This window comes from Scardinius erythrophthalmus, assembly GCF_964197995.2.
Source record: "Scardinius erythrophthalmus genome assembly, chromosome: 18".
Taxonomy (NCBI): domain Eukaryota; kingdom Metazoa; phylum Chordata; class Actinopteri; order Cypriniformes; family Leuciscidae; genus Scardinius; species Scardinius erythrophthalmus.
In genome coordinates, this window is record NC_138238.1 from 13,781,956 (window position 1) to 13,802,033 (window position 20,078).

The window sequence follows — 20,078 nt, forward strand, 5'->3', positions numbered from 1 at the left end:
AATAATTACATTGTGTATATTTGGTGTGTATTTTGTAAAAATGCAAGACATAAAACTTTAGCAATTTTTTTGTACATTTTTATACAATCCTACCAAAACTGCATACTAAAGGCCAGTGTGATAAAGCTACCTCTAAGATATTGTAGATGCATAATATTAATATAGCTAAGAGAACAGCTTAGAATATTTAATGTTCACGATGAGGGATTCAGTGTTACCACAGGCTATCAGTAGTTGGAAAGATCGCTCAGGCCTTTTATCATTCATATTTGTCACTACACAGAGTGACGGATCAGAGAGAGGAAGGAAATGGTTTGTCGTGTGTGTGACAACAGAGTGCTGACAGATAGTCATGTAAGAAGCCAATGTAAAGATTATCATTCATCCAGTGACAAACAGAAAGACTTCCACAGAGGTGCCATTTTTGACTTTACATATATACAACAACAAAATATGTACAACCGTTTCCTGTTCGTGTTCAATTTGCGCAATTAAAGCGAACTTCGAAGAAAGTTAAAATTAAGAGAAACTTCGAAGGAAACACTTTTAAACCATATACTGTAAATTTATGAACGCTGTCCAGTTAATCCTCTGCTCTCTGCGGTCAGTCCTTGCCTCGATATGTGATGTTCGTGAATGTTGATGTGGCACCTTTGTAGAGAGGGTTGTGTCCCTACAAGAATAAAAATGTCAGAATAAAAAAAGTCAGTGTGCATTTATACCAGTCTAGGTTCTCTCAAAGTTATGAGCAAACATTCTTCCAGTAACATTAATAGAACATTCACATCATTCAGAGTTATCGGGTCTTTAAACATTTTCTTAAAATGTTGGAGACTTTTTAGTTGGACGTTCGTCTAACATTTTTTTAATGTTAACACTTGTTTCAGAATGTTTAGAGAACATTCAAAAGCAACATTCCCATAATGTTTGCAAAATGATAAAATGTTCCCTTAATGTTCGCATAACCAAATTTCCAAATGTTTAAAGAACTCTTGTGGTGCAAATCAAGTTTGTAATGTTGTTTATATGTCAATGTGGTGTTTTTAATATGCTTTAAGACAAACCATGTGCAAATTAATTTGTCAGCACCATTGCTGAATATCAAAGCCTGTAATGGTCACCAGCTGGAGTGCCCTTGAGAGCCACCAGAGGGCACTCCACATCAGACTATTGTCATTCCCTCACAAACTACATTTCCCATAACTCACTGCCCGGACTCTTCATCCATTATCACATTGTCTCATTATCTTGTTTAGCTCACCCCATATAAGCCTGGTTCACCCTATCACTCATTGCGAAGTTTTGTATGTTGTTACACTGCATCTCTGAGCATTCTACCTGTTTTTTTTTTGTCTCTTGTCTCTTGGTTCTTGGATTTTTGACTGTTTCTTGGATTCCCTAATTGCCTCTGACCCCTGCCTGCCTGTTTGCTTGTTTGGACTGGCTTCCTGTGCTTGACCCTTTGCCTGTGTTTGATTACGATTCTGGATTTCTAATAAACTGCATTTGGATCCTCAAACTTTATGTCTCAGAGCAATTCCTGACACCGCCCCTGTTTCCAACCTTCACAAACATGTAACCAATCCCATCAACATGCGGGATGGGGCTTTTCTTATCATTGAGTATAAGAAACCCTTTGAGAAGGGACAGGAAAAACTGAATACAGCAATATATCGGGTGTATTATGTATATGATGTAACCTGTATTACAATGTTATGATAAACTATATGCCTTTCTCCACTGATGTTCAAAGCATTTCTAAGGATACTAATGTTTTTTAGAAGGCAGCTGTCTGACTTTAGACACATAGACTTGTAGACGACCCTGTATAATTAACTCTTCCACTTCTTCTGAACCAGTTTCTAGTTCAAACATATATGGCTGAATTAAACCAATATTTCCAAATGCCATTATGTAGCATTTACTACAGTTGACCGAATGGATCAGGTATCCGAGCTGGTGTGATTGAGTGGAGGCGGAGACTACTTTGCATATTTAAAGATCCACGTATACTAAATAAAGCAAGGGTTATATACATTTAAGCTATTTAAAGGCATGACAAAATAATCTTTACAGGAAAAAAACTTGAATATGTCATTTTGATTATCAAAGATGAGTTTTAAAGGATACAATTATTGATTCAGTGCGACTGCAATAAACTAGACGTTTAGAGAACATTAAAAAATAACGTTTCAGTAACTAAATGGGAATGTTAGCAAAATGTTCTTGGAACATATTTTTGTTAGCTGGTTAAGTGGTCAAGTTTAAGTGGGGAACTCTGAAGTAAAAGGATCAGAGAGTTCACATGTGGCCCGAGACCTCAAGGGGGAAAGCCTAATTAGCATTGGATAATTTAAAACAAAACTTGCCCAAAGGTACGGAGGCATTTCCTTTGTTCTGAGGGGGAAAACAGCATGCCACTGAAACAGTAAAACCATCCTGCCAACATCTATAGTTCACCAAGCTACTTAGACAGTAATTTGAGCTTTTTACATTAAACAGAGGGGTGTGTGAGTGAAAATGTGTTTTGCTATGTATCCTAAAATCCTTGATCACTTAGCCTCTGTGTACAGAATGTACAGCAGTATGCACATAGTGTATTTTGTGAGTATTTTTACACTTCACTAACCGTTTCCCACTTGGCACGTGCCCGCTCCTCCTCGAACTTGGCAAATTCACGCCGATCATGGATGGTGATGAGCAGTTTCCAGATAAGCAGGGCGGCCAGACCCAAGAACAAGATGGCACCAGCTACTGACAGGAGCACCACCAAGATATCAGGGCCTTTAGGGCAGTCTAGTACACAGGAAAATAAATGTGGTTAAAGATGTTTTTTAAAGGGACACTTCACCCATTTGCATTAAGCTTTGCATTGTTAGAAACCCAGTCATACTATTGAATGGTCGTGCAACACTCTTTCATTTTTCCCTGATACGGGAGAAATCTGTTATTTACCTCTTACACTTCCTCCTACAATGACGCAAAAATCGTCATTTTGCGTCATTGTAGGAGGAAGTGTAAGAGGGGGGGATTTCTGTTGAGACTACAGACACTCGTTCCTCATCTCTCCCAGGGGGCAGGACCCGCTCACGCTACAGACCTATTACAGATCAGTGGGTGGGACTTTACTCTCTGAAACTGAAAGCAATATCCTCCATCTTGTTTGAAGCTAAGCTAACAGGCGCTGTGGAGACAGATGTAAAGTTATGACAATAGCGGAGGAGAGTGCTCAATATGATATAGACTAGAGGAAGAGGATTTCGGAAGTCGGATGCTTGAATCAGGTGTTTGTGGCTACCTTTACAAGCCGCATTATAGCGAAGAGCAGCCGAGGCAGAAGACCTGCCTGCCGCGGACGAGGAGCCCGGACTGGCTCGAGTTAGGGCGGACTGGTGGCGCCGGTGATCTCACTATGCAACTACGAACCGCTACGAACACAGAGATAGAGTCCTCCTGCGGCAAAGAATTTCAACGATGACAATTTCTCCTGGACGAAATCTCTGAATCAGACGAGGACACGGACGTTTGTGTTGTGAACTAGTTTCCTAGTTTCGCACCGCATATGTTCTGACTGAACATCCAGGTACCATGCAATAATTCACCTTTTCGAAAGAAATACAAACGAGGAGTAATGCACTAATGAGTTCGCCAACTAACTAGACATTTTGTGTGAATGTGAAATTAATTTCAAGCTCTGGTGGTAGCTAGCCTTGTAGACGGAAGAGGGATTTCTCTTATAGGCAGATATGCGCTTTCTGGATTAGTGGGAGTGGCTTGCGGAGCTGTGCAATGTGGTGCATTGTGGGAGTTGTTGTCTTTCATACAAATGCGTCCTGAAGTTATTTTTTGTCTTTTCTCGGTCACAAAGGCACCAAATTCAAAATGTCTTTTACATTTCGACTACATATATGACCCACTTTAAATAAAAAACAATGTTCAAATGGGTGAAATGCCCCTTTAATCTTTCATATAACAGGCAAAAAAGTCTGTTTACTTTTAATTACACTACTGGTCAAAAGTTTGGGGTGGTAAAATTTTTACATTTTTACAAGTCTCTAAATGCTCACTCACACCAGGGACGATAACTATAATGATAACAATACAGATATAGTTTTAAAAATCGTTTTAAACATAAAAGAAAAGCACAGTCCACAACGACACTATGGCAAAATCTAATCCTTAAAATGTACTAGGTATCTGTTTATTAGGTATTAGTATCTAATAAATAAGAACTAGCATCTAATGAATAAGTACTAGTATCTTTTAAAAAGGTACTAGTCCCTAAAGAATAAGCACTAGTACCTAATAAGTACTAATACCTAAAGGAATAGATACTAGTATCTATAAAAAATACTAGTAGCATGAAAATAGATACTTGTACGTTTTAAGGATTAAATGTTAAAACGGCTTGCCATTTGGCAGAGAGAAACAATATCGTTGGAATCACTTTCAGAACGATTTTTTCCAGCTGATAAACGCTAAAAAACTTGACAGATTCTACCCCTTACTAACCCTAAACTTTTGAACGGTAGTGTTTATGTACCTTGATTTCGCTTTTTTTCAGAATTTTCAAAAAAAAATCTGTAAGCTCTCTTATATTGTCCCGAGTCTGTCTCTTTGCTTCCTGTCTGAACCATTCCTGTCCCAGTGGGAATTACACTGTGTCAGCGGGTTCTTCAGTAGCTTGGATGTTGTTTATTGCGGTATGTTTTTACAAGGTGGGGTGCTCCCTGGGTTTTGGAGATGTGTGTGCCACTAATAGAGCCCATGTTCCACATGTGTGTCCATTAAAGCAGAGCAGCAGACTCTCACTGCGGGCTCCTGAATTTACAGCCGTTGACACACGGCACATACACCGACACGTCCATACGCTTACACAAACACCTATAAACTCCTATGCTCTCAAATCTCTAATATCCAAAAATACAATAAGCACTTGTACTCTGAATACTATACTTTCTTTTTATCTTCTAAAACCATCTTTGTAAAAAGATGGAGACTTGCATTTGAAACACAGTAAACACTGATAAACAGTTTTTTTTAGCAGTGAGAGTAGTGAAATGGTGTTACCTGGCTCTTTGACTAGAGACAAGATGGATTTGCCACTGTTGTCCTCATAGTATTGAAACCTTTGCACACAGTCATCTTCATCCTTATAAGTGCAATTTACTGCATTCTTATCATGGAACACTGTAGAGTAATAGAGGGTTACAAAAAAAGCTGGCACTGATATAATTATTATAATAATATTTTTTATTGTTGTTCATTAAATTACCAATGTTTTGGTTATTATCTATAACAAATTGAACGTAATAATGGTACCCAGATCATCCACCAGGCTGATTTCATCTCTGCAGATTCGAGTGCAAGTGTCATCATCGAAGAGTTTCCCCCTCTTAAAGTGCTTACACTCTACACAGTCCCTGGAGAGAGAAAAAAGTTTAAAGACGTAAAAATATTTTACTTAAATAAAGACGACATAAACTTATGAACTCATTGGCTATGTTTGGAATGGAATACTAGTTTCTTTAGTTCTGTAGTTTCACTGGTTCTCAACCTTTTTGACTTTAAGGTCCCCTATTGTCCACAAAAAAATCCGAAGCCCCCATGACTTTTCCAGTTGTCTCTTGATTAAAAATGTAAAAATATGTTCTACTTATTTGTACCCATAAAATATTTTAGAGCTTGACATAACTAGGAAAATTTATATTATTTATAAAAATTAAGATTTTAATCAATTTAGGTCAACACAACACTTTTAAAATATTAAAGTTCGGCTGTCTCATATATTATTCTTCTTCTTCAAAAAAAGAGAAGTGGTTGACAGGGGGGATGAAAATAACCCTCTGGTTGAGAACCACTGGCCTACTTAATACTGTGTAGTATAAACTGTGTACTTCCACACTATAAATTTTTTTAGTATATTAAACAGAATGTCTTGTGCAAAATAAGCATTTCAAATAGTATTATGCAATATTGTGGTCACATGACCTTATCATATTGCATGTTTAATGCAATGACTGCCATCCAATTGGAAATCCAAATTGTTATTTTAATATCTTAATACTTTTAATATTTTATACTGTGCAAAGCATATACACACACTGCAGAAAGAGTAGAATGGTAGTAAGCTATTATGCTCACTTTTTCAGGGTGCAGGCGTCAGGGCAGGTGGGGCATTTGTCGCAGGTGGAGCCGTAGGCCCCAGGCTGAGTGCACTCACAGCTCCCACACACACACTGACCACGACCGCTGCACAACAGCCCCAAGCTGGACATACAGGTGTCTGTACGAGTAGAACAATTGCAGTTCTCCCCCTTCCAGTCTGGATCACACTGGCAAAACCCACAATAACAAGTGCCATGACCTAGAATGAGCCATGAAAGGAAAAAAATAACACAAAGACGGAAATAAGTGAGACGATTCCACGTGGCTGTACTGTATGTTTGACTCTTGCAAGAATGCTTTTCAGGATTAATAATGTTCACTCCCATTATGTAATGAGCCTTTTTTAGGCTTGTACATTCCACATTATTACCAAATATTATGTGGAGGCTTTCCATGGTTCACAAACTAAATTCCCCACTGGAAATCATGCTTAACTGTTGTCAAACAGATCCATGTATGTTTTTTAATCACAGAGTTTTCTAAAAATGGACATCTGGTGCTGGTGAATGTCAGGAATGTGACAGAATTAATATGATAAGCATTAGGCTATATACTATATTTCACTTGACATTCAATGGCAGAATGCTGAGCCCCATTGTGCGTGATATACAGTTATAATTATAAACACATTTGTGGCGGTATGCATGTTTGTGTAGGAGATTACAATGCCTTAGCAAAACAGTGTTTATGAGTGATCAGGGATTTTGGTTGAAAACACTGATGCAGCTAAATCAAAAACAAAATGGAAATAAAACAATGGCTAACCAAATGCAAAAAAATAACATTGTAATGCATGTAATTATTCTTCCCACAGAAAAACAGTACAAACCCTTCACATCAACCCAAACACTACTTTACTCCCTCACTGGGCTATTTTTGATTCAATGACATCAACAGTGTGTGACAACGCAGAAAGGCATTTTCTGGATAACTTTGGGCCTCTGGGGATATGCTATTCAGGCTTTAAGAAACTTCTTGTAGATTTAAGAGACTAACATTTTTTCAGTTGAAGACCTCAAAGGTACACTGAAATCTTTTGGAATCACGAATACTGAGATCTGGTTCTGCTTAAGCGAGAAACCAACCCCCTTCCAGGAGATACACAACTTCAAGAGGTCCACTACAGTATTTTGTAATTTTACATAAACTATTCGGCCATTCCAACTCAAACGCGCCCCAGTGGAACATCAGCACCTCGTCTGAAGAACAAGCACACGTCTCAAATAGGTCAACACATGGTTTAGCCTGCCAAGTCCCACAGAGCATGTTTATTTATAAGAAGAGCTTGTTCTCGACTAACGCACGAGACGTTTTAGTGTTGTTGTAGGTAATTCCTTTGAGGTGATGTGAGGCAGGGAACCGAAAATCTTACTCGAAAGACTTTTGTACAAAATAACAGGCTGTGAAAAACAGAGCCTTTATCCTGCTGGTTGCGAGTTAGTCAAGGTTGAGATGCAGTAGCCCTAAAGTATGTGGACCCTTAAGTCACACTTAAAATGTATGAGTGTCTTTGCATTATTTGACAAAATATTAAACCGAGTGACATTCTTTAAAAACAATTATTACACCAGCACAATATACAAGCGAATGATTGCGAAAAAAGACCGTTGTAAGATTTTAAAGTGAAAACAAAAATATTCAGACACTTTCCGAATGTCAAACGTTAGTAAAACATGTCTATATAATGAACTATATAATCTGAAACAATAAAATATGGTAACATTACATTTAATCTTTTTTAAATAAAATTATTATAAAAAAAGTAGTTTCACACGAACAAAAAGACAGTAACTACAACTTTGTTAATAAAACATCATAAAGTAAATTGTAAACTGTATTTGTTTGATTCACTAAAAAGAACAGTTCATAAAAATAATTTTTTTGTGGAATCAGACTACACTTGTACTGTACAGTTTTGATCCACAAAAACAAACGAAAGTAATTTGTTCGGAAATCAGACCACATTGGCTATACTGTATGTTTTTTATTCACAAAAAAGAACCGACTCATAAGAATCATTCATCTGAGAATCAAACTACACTGGCCCTGTCCCAAATGGCACCCGAAACACTCCCGGTCTTCCGACGAGTCCGCACTTTCGTGACGTAAACGCCATTTTGACTGTCTGGTAGAAGTCTGCAGCGGAGCTTGCTTCAGTGCGGGCTCTGCAAAAGTGTGCATCGAGGGCGCATATTGACCGCTCGAGTGCACCCTTCTGAAACCTAAAATGACCAATGTGACACCCTACGGTCTCATGAACTTAAGACCGAAAGTGCATATAAAGTGTGCCATTTGGGACAGTATGGTTTGCACTGTATGGTTTTGATTCACTGTAAAAAACCGACTCATTATAGTCGTCCGTTATATTATCAGAGTGGTTGGCAGGAGAATAAAAATGCAAGAACATCATTCAGAATAGTTCTCAGTGTCTAATCATAAAAAAGGTCTAGAATAATTTGTTTGCATTGAAATGCCACTGCATTTTATACATTTTGCCTGTATAATTATTAAAACCTCTGAAAACCAAAAAAAGAGCTGAGTATTATCAGCATAATAGTAAAAACTAACCCCATGTTTCCTAATGAAATCTCCCAAGGGTAGCATGTACAGGGTGAAAAGCAACGGTCCTAGTACTGAGCCTTGTGGTACTCCATACTGTTAATGTCACATCCATTTATAAACCAATAGTCAAATAATAAAACACTATCACAGTCAACAAAGTACATCTAGCTTCTTTCCTTGCCCCAAATCATGTCTTACCTGAGCAGAGCTCTCCTTTGTACCGCAGGCAGCTGAAATCGTCACACTCACACCTCTTCCCCCACACCTTGCCAAAATCATTATTGTGACACACGCATTGGCCGCACACGCAGTCTCCACGGCTGCTGCAGATCACTTTGTCCGGCCCGGTGCAGGCGTCCTGCTCGGTGGGGCTGTAGTCCCCTTCTGCACACTCACACCTGGGACCCAATCGTCCCGGGTTACACAGGCAGATTCCACACTCATGGGTGCCGTTGCCGTGGTGACAAACGGGACTGTCGGGCTCTGCCTTAGCTTGGCATTTACACTCACACTCAAAGTTGACTGTGATCTGCAAGGTGTCTTTGAAGCCCACTGGTTTGATGGTAAAGGTCTTACGCTTCTCCTTGGGACAGCCCCTGGCCCGAGCTTCGACGCTAAAGGACACCTGTAAAGGAGATATTGAGGAAATGCAGGGTTGTTACAGAGCACCAGTGTTCAAAAACATGCATTATTGTTATACATTACAAATTAGAACTGTGGGACAGTGCTACGCTCACACTACTGTTCAAAAGTTTGGGGTCAGTACAATTTTAATTTATTTATTAATAATCAATTGATCAAAAGTGACAGAATAGACTTTTACATTGTTACAAAAAGTTTCTATTTCAGTTAAATGCTGCTTTTAATTAATTAAAGAATCCTGATCAAATAAATGCTGCCTTGTTGAGCATAAGAGACTTATTTCAAAAATACCCTAAACCTTTAAATGGTAGTGTATATTCAATTATATTTGGTATTAAAAATACTTATTAATTAACTATTATATTTAAAATGAACTAAAATATATTATAATGTCACTTCGATAAGTTACACATCTGCCACAATAATGTAATGTTTTTTTAATTCTCCATTTGAAGACAAATTTTTTGAGAAAAATATAATATAATATAATATAATATAATATAATATAATATAATATAATATAATATAATATAATATAATATAATATAATATAATATAATATAATATAACAGTTGAAAAATAAAATTATACTTTAAATACATTTTATTTATAATATATTTGTATTTCTTGTGTGGATGTTTAGCCATCATGTACATGACATGTGTGAGTCTTATCCTTCCATTGTTGACAGTGACTGTGTTGGAATGACAGACAGTCTGAACTGAAGGCTTGGCGGTGTGAGTCAGAGCAGTACGACAGAGAACAGGAAAAAGGCAAGTCTGATGCCTAGACACACTCAGCAAAATGAGTAATGGCACACCCACTTGTTCTGTATGTGTGGACGTTTTTACAGTTAACCATTTACAAGGAAGGGAGTGAAACCACAATATTTTATGCAACTCATTTATCAAGGAAGGCAGATGATTGCACATTAGGAAGGACATTTCCTGTGCTCCTCCTTATTTGTGGAATATGTCAAACCATCGGAGTGAGTATAAGACTGAAAGTGAAGGAAGGGACCGAATTTACCCTTGGGGAGTTTTGGAATAAGTGGCTTGGTTAAGCAACAACAGGAATTTAATATAGAGGATAAATAAACAACATGAGAATCGAATGAGATGGATGGAGAATATTAGAGCGATGGAAAGAAAGTGAAAAAAGAGAGAAAAAAAAGAGGATACTGACGGTATCTCCTCTTTTGAGGCCAGAGCAGGATCTTAGCCCAGGTATGACCTCTCCATTGAGACATGTGGCATTAAATGTCAGACTGAGCTCTTCCGGGACATTCAAAAGCTCCAGCTCAACCTTAGAGCGCAGTTTCTGTTACACAAACACAAACACAACAGCAAACAATAGATCAGTGACCACAGACATGTGAATGAAGTAAAGGCTTTTAAAGGAATGTTCCAGTTTCAACACAAGTACAACTTTATTGATAGCATATGTGGCATAATGTGAATAACCACAGAAAATCTTTTTTAACTAATTTTTGAAACAAAAATCACATTATTTTTTGTTGTAAACAACATTAATTTTGACTGAACAATGTGTACTCTTTCTCCGTGTTACCTGCACCCAGTTTTTATCCGTTTATTTGTCAGCAAAGGTCTGCCAGTTGATGCAGGACTTTCGACAGCTCCAGGACTTTTGTAAAAATTACAGATTAAACTTCTGCATTTTTGTATACCTGCCCATGTACAGTCGGATCGACAGAGGGTGGAGCCAAAATTTGGATGTTGAAGTTTTGGCGAAAGGGAACGGCACAACCCTTTTTCTGTTTTCTCTATTCATGCAGCACCGATTTCAAAAAACTTTTGACGTTTCAACTGCATAGACAGCCAAGTTTTATTAAAAGTTAAAAGTACTAATTGTCCCTTCAGTTGTATTGAACCCAGAAATGTATTTTGGCAAATGTAAAAAGGGACATTACAGCGTATGCATCCTGGATCAGCTGGATGACGTTATGAGAATCCTCTGACAGCGTTCCCACTGCAGTGCCAGGGATCAGCTCACTGTAGTTCTACAATGGATAGAGGAGAAGTCTTTGAAAGTGTCCTTATAAGACATTTACCATGTTGATTTAAGGTAACACTTAATAACATTCTTACCTTATAAAGTGATTCCACATGGCTAGTCACTGCAAAGATGAGATTTATATTGTTCTCTGACATTTTCTCTGTGATTAATGCCAGTGATGGGTAGTCCTAAAAAAATGTTAGAATGCATAATTAAAGGTCATATACTCTATACTTTATAGTGTGTCTAATACTAAATATTCCATCAACATTAATTGTATGCTTTGTCTATTTGTGGAAAAGTGCTTAAAAAGATCAGCAGAATATCACTACCATAGTTGTAGACATATTGTAGATGTTATCTGTTCCCACATAGCATTGGCCGTCATTGGGTCGCACAATTCCCGCCAAGCGCCCATCCAGTGCCACGTGTGTCTTGGCATCTGTGGTGAAAACCAGTAAGTGAGACGCACCTGCTCTCCAACCAATTTTATCCTGGGAGAAAGACAAAAATGATCAAATAAGAGAGTTCAAAATGACAGTAGGCCAAAAATACCAAAAATAAAGGTGCCACTTCAACCTTGCACACGGCTGCCTGTATGATGGCGTCGAAGCCTCCTTCTGGGGCGTCCCTGTTCCGGGACACCTTTTGTTTCTTCACTTCCTCTGTAAAGCGGCCCACCTCCTCCGTCAGAGACAGAACGTGTCTGTAGCCAAACTGAGGCTGGCATTTGTACGGAATTCTAGCATATAATAGAGAAATATTTAAAGACCAGAAATGAACATGAGAATGATGAGAAGGTTCAGGAAGTTGAAATATGGGCTTCTACTAATACTGGTAACTGTGCAACCATGCCAAACCAATGGGTAGTGTTGGTCATTCACCTTTGCTGGCACAAATGAGTCACAACATTCAAGCTTTAGAAAACAGCTTACAGTGTAATACTTATTTTGTATGTAACTCAGCAAATAGAGACACTTCAACCATAATAGCAGTGTGACTAAAGATAATAAATATCAGATTCTGTCAGCTAACAAGCACACCGCCCAATTACATGTTTGTAATAAACACCTATCATCTGCAATGTTTATGTTCAACATGTAAATATATGTCTTCACTCACGAGTAACAGGGATTTAACACGGCCTCTTGAGGGGAGATGTACATGTACGGGGACACGGGTTTATCCACAAAAGCACCAAAGCCCATGCGCAGATTACTGGTGGTTTTGCTCATCTCTTCACTCAGGCCTTGCCCCAGCCGTCGCAACTGAGACAAGTCGTCATTCATGGAGTAGGACAGGTCCATCAGATAATACAAGTCCACAGGGTAGTCCTCAACCTGACGGACTTTCAGCGTGAAGACCTGGGAATCGTCTGTGAAACACCAGAGTAACAATTCGTTCTAATGGAAGAACATGTCATTTGCGGTCATTCGTTTTTGGGTTGATGAACTCACCAGGTCTTAGAGAGATTTGCATGCTCTGAGGTTGGATCTGGGTGACGTCGGTGGTGGATCCAGAGGCCTTGTCACTGAGATCCTTGTTCTCCGTCACATGCATTTTGCTGGTGGGATACTCCAGAGCTCCTCTCCTGCATCCTGCCTCGATGAGTTTCTTCTTCAGGTCACATCGGGAAGAGCCAGGCACATCTTGTCCAAAATCCTGATAAGCATTTGGTACACTGTTATACTTGTACAGGACACTTAATAAATATTTCTGCGGCAAATAGAATTATGGAAAAACAAATCAAACACTCCTCGCCTCGTCTGCCATTGGTTAAAAAAAGAAGATAGTCCTGCCTCCTATGTCAGGCTTATGGTTAAGCCAAATTTTTTGTAACAAAACATTGACAATCTAGTGGATTTCCTTTCAAAGCTAAGGAAACAGCCGTCATTTTACTTCCTAAACTGTAATACATGACACTTTTATGTGGGATAAGGACAAAAGTTTTGAAAAAAGTTTAACACAACACAACACAGATAAATCCTTTGTCCTCTTCATAATGATTCAATGGTTGAGGCTTAAACATAGTCACTGAAAACAACTGTTTTCCATTAGACAACCTCTTTAAGTTGGCATGTAATGATTTTTTCTAAATCTATTTGCTAAAAGCATTTTATTAATCTTATTGTAAACAATTTATACTTGCGTATTTAGGCTAATTCTTTTTAAATTTTGTTTGAATTAATCGAATGTCAAAACTCTTCCTTTGCAACGGCAGACTTCTCTTTGGTGATGTATCCTGGACTTCTCCAGCATATGCCACCATCCAACCAACAACCAAATTAATAGATTTAAATCCCAATTTTTTTTCCAGATAATCTGCTTCACTCGGATCGCAATACAGAAGAAAAGATCTGGCGCTACTATTGTAATTGTCATTGTCACTGACTGAACTGGAAACCATGTGGTGGATATTAATAGTGGTGACGGTAAAACCATAAGTCTTGAGAAACAATTCATTGTTGTAATTGATTTAAAGTTGCAAAAATCTGTTTTGTCATGCAATAAGACAAAACAAATCCTTGACTCAGAGATGAGGAAGTGTATTTAAGTCTTATCCAGCCTATTTAATCTCATGATCTAATGAGTCATGATCTGAGCATTACCATAAGATATCGCTGATCTATATATATATATAAAAAAAATCCACTAAGACTGACTGAACGTTTGATTATACTATCAATCATACAGCTCTCTACCATGCAGGAATCTTAATACTGTATTAAAATCTAAACATGTTTCAGCGCAGTCATAAATTATTGTAGAGCACCACACCTCTTGAAAGCACCAGGCACAGGTAGGATGCACTGCCAGGCACTGCTGACATGTGCTGGCTCCTCGAGAAGTACAGATGTTGGAGCCTGCATGGAAGAGAAAGAAAAATGCTAATTTTTGATCTCCAACTGGATTAAACTGCATTTAAACTGGCAGCCTGCAGGCTTATAGAAACAAAAACATGTCTAATCATTAACATATGATCAGTTTCATTTGCCTCCATTTGTAGGGGAATTAAACGGTCAGCATTACAGCATGTATCATACAAATCATTTTACAAAAAGAAGTTTATAATGGTCACATATACTGACATTTATCAGACCTGATCAATCAGAAATTCAAGGTATAACTGAAAGTGCATACTGAGTACACACATGCCAAAGTTTTATACTGGGGAAAATGTGGGTCCATTTAGTGATAATGTTGCAAGAAAGAAAGAAAGAAAGAAAGGCAAAAAAGTGTGTTCAGATAATATGAAAGAAAGAAGCAAAATATCTGACAGTCAAAATTAAACATATTCATTCATCTTAATAATTGGCTATGTCAAAATAATATAAAGTATATAAAAATGAGATCAGACAAGACAGAAAAGTTATAGGACAAAAGCTAAAGATTTAGAGAAAACTGAAAAGACGGGACGCAACTTTACCTAGTCCAGCATCAATTAGGAATACAATCACACAATAAATCCATAAGCTGAAGAGTTTGAAAGAAGTTTTCTCCATCTCGGGTAACGGGTGAGTGGATACAGGCGTTTATCGCTCTTCTCTACTGGGACACCGGCGGTTTGTGCGGTCTCTGCCCTCCTCCTCTTCCTTTACGCCCCAGCATAGACATCAGACCAACACCAAATATAGAGTAAATTTGTAGCAAAACTGGGTTTATTTCCGAGAGAGGGGGCAGAGGAGGGGCCGACTTCACGAACATTTGCCACAGGTCTTGAATTGAAACCGTAAATAGCATACTTTTAAAAGATCTCATTTTTTTTATACGACAATATCTTTGTTACGTCATCAGATTAAACTCTTTTGATTGATTATGATCATGAACCATCATATTATTAGCCTATAAACTAACATCAAATATTCAAGACTACTAGGTTGTCTAATTGTCCGTCTATAGCACAAATGTGAAGTACTGTACATCGCGAGTGTGTACCTTCTCTTTTGATATGGTTTTGACTATGTTGGTCATTAAGATGAAGATGAAGATAAGGTGAAGATGAATTCAGCTAAACTACCAGCTCAATGGGCTGACTGACACTGACTTGGCAGACCTTGGGCAAGCTGGTTAGTGTGTGTACAACACATTGGATTTTTTAACACCAGTTAATAATTTTTAGTTGTAATAGGCTATTTGACACTTTCATGAACAACAGATCTATTTCTTACGTTGTCTCTTAATGTTTCTTCTAGTCGTCCCATCCCTGGATGTTCAGTCCTCCTTCAAACAATGAAATATGCCAGACAGAAATAAATGGAACATATTTATTTTCATTCGATTTCAGATTTTTTTTATATACCAAATGTCAAATAATAATTTTGTAAAATGTCACGTCCTTGACACCTCAAATGTCATTTTTTTCTCAAAGTGAGCACGGATTTCAGGAGAATAAAAACGCGTTATATGTGCTATTTAAATCTTACAACTCCTGTTGCTTCTTATGCAATAAATAATACTTAAGAGTTTTCAACAGTTACCCGCCCATTTGAATCTCTATTATTTACCCAGATGTTGATGTTGGTACTGTTCTCCCTCTAGTGGCTAAACTGTGAACATGTTTAGTTTTAATAGTTTTATCATTTGGAACCAATTCTCTCTTAATCTGTTTTTAATATTATCACCTAGCAAAAACAGACAGTTTGACCTGACATTAATGTCAATTTAGGAAAACCCTGTCAAAGTGCTATCACATGCACTGTGGCATAAATCTGTGGCTGGAATTATAAGAACCTGATTGCCAATCAACTTTCAGAGCACCAAACATGAGTGGCATCATAACATGTCAGTTTGAAAAGTTAATCAAGCTTTCAAAGACAATAATTCCTTTTGATCAAACATATTCCTTGAGTTTTCTTTTACAATCTGAGAATCAATACTTGATCCCACAACAACACAGGATAAAATGACTCAAATTGCTGAATATAAAGTAATGATGAGTATATTTTCCAAACCCAAAACTGAATAAAGGAGGAAAGCAGCAGTTCCATATTCCATCTTATTTGCTAGCAACAGATAAAATAAAAACAACATACATAAAAAACAAATCTATTCAATAAATGACAAATATTAAAATGACCAAATAACACTGAGAATCTAAATCCTTTTAATGTAAACATCTTTGGTCAAGCAACTTTATATCTAGATCAAATTAACTAAGTCCCTATAATTATTTAGCTGATGAATTCCCCAGAAATTTGTTTATAATGCCAAATGAGTGTCATTAAGCTTTATTTTAATTTGCAATATAGTCTTGTGGCATCTGACGGCCAAAAATAACTCCTCTAACAGCTCCCTTCACATTTTCAGGGCATTCACAGATAAAGCTCATTGGGACTGCTGGGGTGTTTATTTTTAGAGCGTCTATCAGCATCCTTTGGATGTGGCTGTAGATTGACAGGACAAGTGTGGCCAGCAGGATGAAGGAAGGAGGTCCTGGATCTAGACCACGCACCCCCACCCCCTGACCCAGCATTCCAATAAAGAGAGATAAAGCTGTTCTTGCCTCCTCACGCCCCCTTTTTGCTCTCCCCACACTTCACATGCTCATGGCCATGTGTATCTGCGCTCACCTCTCAGGACTGACAGAAGCTCGGCTGGCAGTCTGGGCCACGGAGGAGGACTGAACATCCAGGGATGGGACGAGAGTCACGAGACTATTGATAGAAACCAAGAAACATTAAAAGAGACACAGGAACAACGTAAGAAAAATGGTTGCAGAGGAGGTAGTGGTGACCCTCTCAGGAGGTGCACCTTGGGGTTTCCGATTACAAGGAGGAGCTGAGCACCAGAATCCCCTCCAAGTGGCAAAGGTAAGGGGACAGTTCGATAGGCTATATCTGGTCTCATTTAAATGAAGGGTCTATTAACCTGTTAAAAAAATACGGCACATAATAAAAAGTAAAATCACATTGTCACGTTGAAAGATCATATATTTAACTTTTTATCAAAATGTATGTATGTAATTTAATATATAAATTGAATTGATCAATGTCTATGACATTTAGCCCTGGTCAGATTTTCTTTTAACTGTGCAGATATGTTTGTTCCAAATATCACTGAGGAATATTTATAACACTTGATAAGCCTACAAGATTCAAGTATTATTGAGGACATTTTCTGATGAAAACTCATGTGGGTCATGCGGCCCATTCACATCTGTGAGGATATGTTTGTCATATATCATGTATGAACTCGATTAGAACAATCTTTTTGGGGCCCTTTAAATGAAATACGCATTGCATTTTTATATTGAAAACTTAAATGTAATTAAGATAGATATAGCACTGACATATGGGCAAACAAATAAGATAACACTATCACATCATGTTGCAACTACATGCTAGAGAGCACTTATTTTATCTGTTGATAAATGCTGTTCATGAGCTATTTGGCTGTGCGCTGTAAGCATTCCTGGTCAATAGATAAACCTGCTAGGCTTCACAGTGCATCTCTTCACTCTTATCTAATTGACAGCTTTTGTTTGGCTTCCTCTGGAATCCAGATCTTTCAAAGAAGCATTCTCACACAGTTCTGTATAAATGAGGATGTTATTTCAGGACTGAGTAGAATTACAGCCACAGTGTCTACTTATAAGCACAGTATGCCCCATTTGTTAAGTGACAACTGTGTGCAATGCATTTTCCCTGATCTAAGGGCTATTTTGGATCGGTGAGTGGTGGCAGAGACTGTCTAGTCTACTCTTTACATGTTCCAAGGGAAAAGATATCCGTCACAGAGCGATGGCCCTGACTTTTTTATTTAGAGAAATATATTTTTGCTTGGAAATAAATGTCCGTCCAGCACCAGGGAGTTTCCCCTCGTCATTCATTTCAAGGTCACTTCAGCAGACTTTCATCTTGTTTCCATTTGCGGTGTGGCCTTTTTTTCCATGACCATCTCTACTTTTAATTGAGCTATTCTGATCCACCCGGATCTCTGATTGCTTCTTTTAATCCTGGCATCTAGAGCGACCTTAGTGACACTTGCTCGGCTAGCAAAATCCTCTGGCAATGTTTTGAAAATGACTGAAGACTTACAGGGTGTCCTCATAGGAACTCATAATGAAAATGCATTCATACTTCCAATGCTTTATGGTACACATCCACTTCATTTACTATATTAGTACCAAGTCCACCTCTCATAAACATGCACTCATTGAGTTTTAAGCTGAACTGAGTGACAACTGACTCTTTACAATAGTTGAGCACTTTATTTAGGCTATGTAGGGAACATATGGTGAATTCATGACATGCCCTGGATCAGGTCTACCAAGAGTCAACAGCTGCTCTGGCACCAGCTGCACATGTTGTTCCCCCAACCTGCATTCACAGACCATTTGATCGGCAATAAAAAGAAGGTGAACGGGCCTGGCTTTTATCTATTGTCTTCCAATTACAAGTTTGTGTTACCAGTTTTCACAGAAAGGCTAAATTAACATTGTGTTTGTGGTTTTTAATGGTCTTCATAGCATCATGCAGTTATTTTTGTCCACAACTTGCAGATACAAAAAGCTGTTTTTAAAATTAGCCATTATATAAGACTAATAGTCTGAGCTGCTCCGAGATGTTAAGCCCTTTAGGCCTTTGTAGGGGAAAATACATATTTGCTTTAGGTTGGTGAAAACATATCCCCTCAACTCATCAAAACAGTTGTAAAGTGCCTTTAGAAGCAAGAGACAAAGACAGGAATGTTGCTGGCCTTTAGCTTGGTGCGTGTTGATGAAGTGAGTGTTAGAAAAGCGCTCTTATATTTGACAGATGACCTCAGGAAGGCCCTACACTCAAGGAGAGGGTATTTGAAGATGGGCAAACAGCCAGCAACACCAAACCGACGCCAAAGAACTAGCGCCGATGAAAACCGACTGTGTTGTCGCCTGTGTCGGGGGAAGAAAGCTGCTCTTGAACACACCGAGAGAATTACAGCTGACTTGTCATCTAGAATGCGTGTTCTGCGCCTGCGTGTAGGCTAAATGAGACAACTGTCTATTTCAGAAGATATTAATCTATATTCGTCATTCAAAAAGGGAAACTGACGCTGCAGATACACAAACCATAAACAAAGCAGTGCGTGTTTACCGTTTTGAACATCAATCCTGCTGAACTCTTACTTTATTCCACTCCGCTCATGTTAATATTGAAATATTCGCCAAGTAACACTCAGGTAAGATGACTTAACATTAGAACAGCCTTCTATCTGTTCCGTTTTGACTTCATTGCTCGCTGTTTTGCTATTATTCCCGTGCAATGACTGACTCGTTCACTAAGCTGAACAGCCGATCAGAGTTATCTCTCACCGACGGCCCGACGTCGATTCAACATGTCGAATCGGCCCCAAAAAAGACGATTTTTTTGCTAAATTCGGAACAATTCTTAATACACAATTTGATAAACAACATTTCGGTAGCCTATATATATTTTTAGAATTCTTTAAATAGATAGGCTGTGCAGTATTTTATGCAAAAGAAGAAAAAACAAAAGTAACTTGGAACAGAAATATAGTAGCCTATCAAAAAGATTCTTTCAGTGATACATTTTGCGGGTTACATGAGTAGGCCTAGGTTAAGTTGTGAGTGAGTCACACTCACGATTAAAAATGCGTCCAAAACAATCATAGCGGTCCGAACGATAGGTCTAGCTATATTATTCAGTTTCCTCCATTTTGTCAAAAGCTTTGTCAGGATTTAAAGTTCA

General features: G+C 38.1%; 2 protein-coding genes across 5 annotated transcripts in view; one reads left to right on the plus strand and one right to left on the minus strand.

Annotated features, from left to right (window-relative positions):
* The window catches only part of itgb3b (integrin beta 3b), a gene marked incomplete at its 5' end in the record, with an annotated part of 21,418 nt that continues 1,340 nt past the window's right edge, over window positions 1-20,078 (minus strand). Inside the window, 15 exons of one of the 4 annotated variants that reach the window (XR_014032121.1) lie at window positions 1-673; window positions 2,630-2,796; window positions 5,071-5,190; window positions 5,276-5,423; window positions 6,145-6,367; window positions 8,929-9,355; window positions 10,558-10,692; window positions 11,303-11,392; window positions 11,481-11,576; window positions 11,721-11,882; window positions 11,968-12,130; window positions 12,511-12,763; window positions 12,846-13,050; window positions 14,167-14,252; window positions 14,816-14,992. Coding sequence is in view for 3 of the 4 variants with exons in the window: in XM_081393009.1 (XP_081249135.1) it covers window positions 605-673; window positions 2,630-2,796; window positions 5,071-5,190; window positions 5,323-5,423; window positions 6,145-6,367; window positions 8,929-9,355; window positions 10,558-10,692; window positions 11,303-11,392; window positions 11,481-11,576; window positions 11,721-11,882; window positions 11,968-12,130; window positions 12,511-12,763; window positions 12,846-13,050; window positions 14,167-14,252; window positions 14,816-14,891 (2,373 nt within the window). Of the gene's footprint in view, window positions 674-2,629; window positions 2,797-5,070; window positions 5,191-5,275; window positions 5,424-6,144; window positions 6,368-8,928; window positions 9,356-10,557; window positions 10,693-11,302; window positions 11,393-11,480; window positions 11,577-11,720; window positions 11,883-11,967; window positions 12,131-12,510; window positions 12,764-12,845; window positions 13,051-14,166; window positions 14,253-14,815; window positions 15,022-16,958; window positions 17,017-20,078 lie in introns of those variants that run through there. The other 3 variants (XM_081393010.1, XM_081393009.1, XM_081393011.1) reach the window with 3 other exon arrangements.
* synpo2lb (synaptopodin 2-like b) overlaps window positions 17,058-20,078 on the plus strand; it is a 14,146-nt gene continuing 11,125 nt past the window's right edge. Inside the window, exon 1 of the mRNA XM_081393008.1 lies at window positions 17,058-17,198. Coding sequence (XP_081249134.1) covers window positions 17,097-17,198 — 102 coding nt within the window. The 5' untranslated portion in view covers window positions 17,058-17,096. The remainder of the gene's footprint in view (window positions 17,199-20,078) is intronic.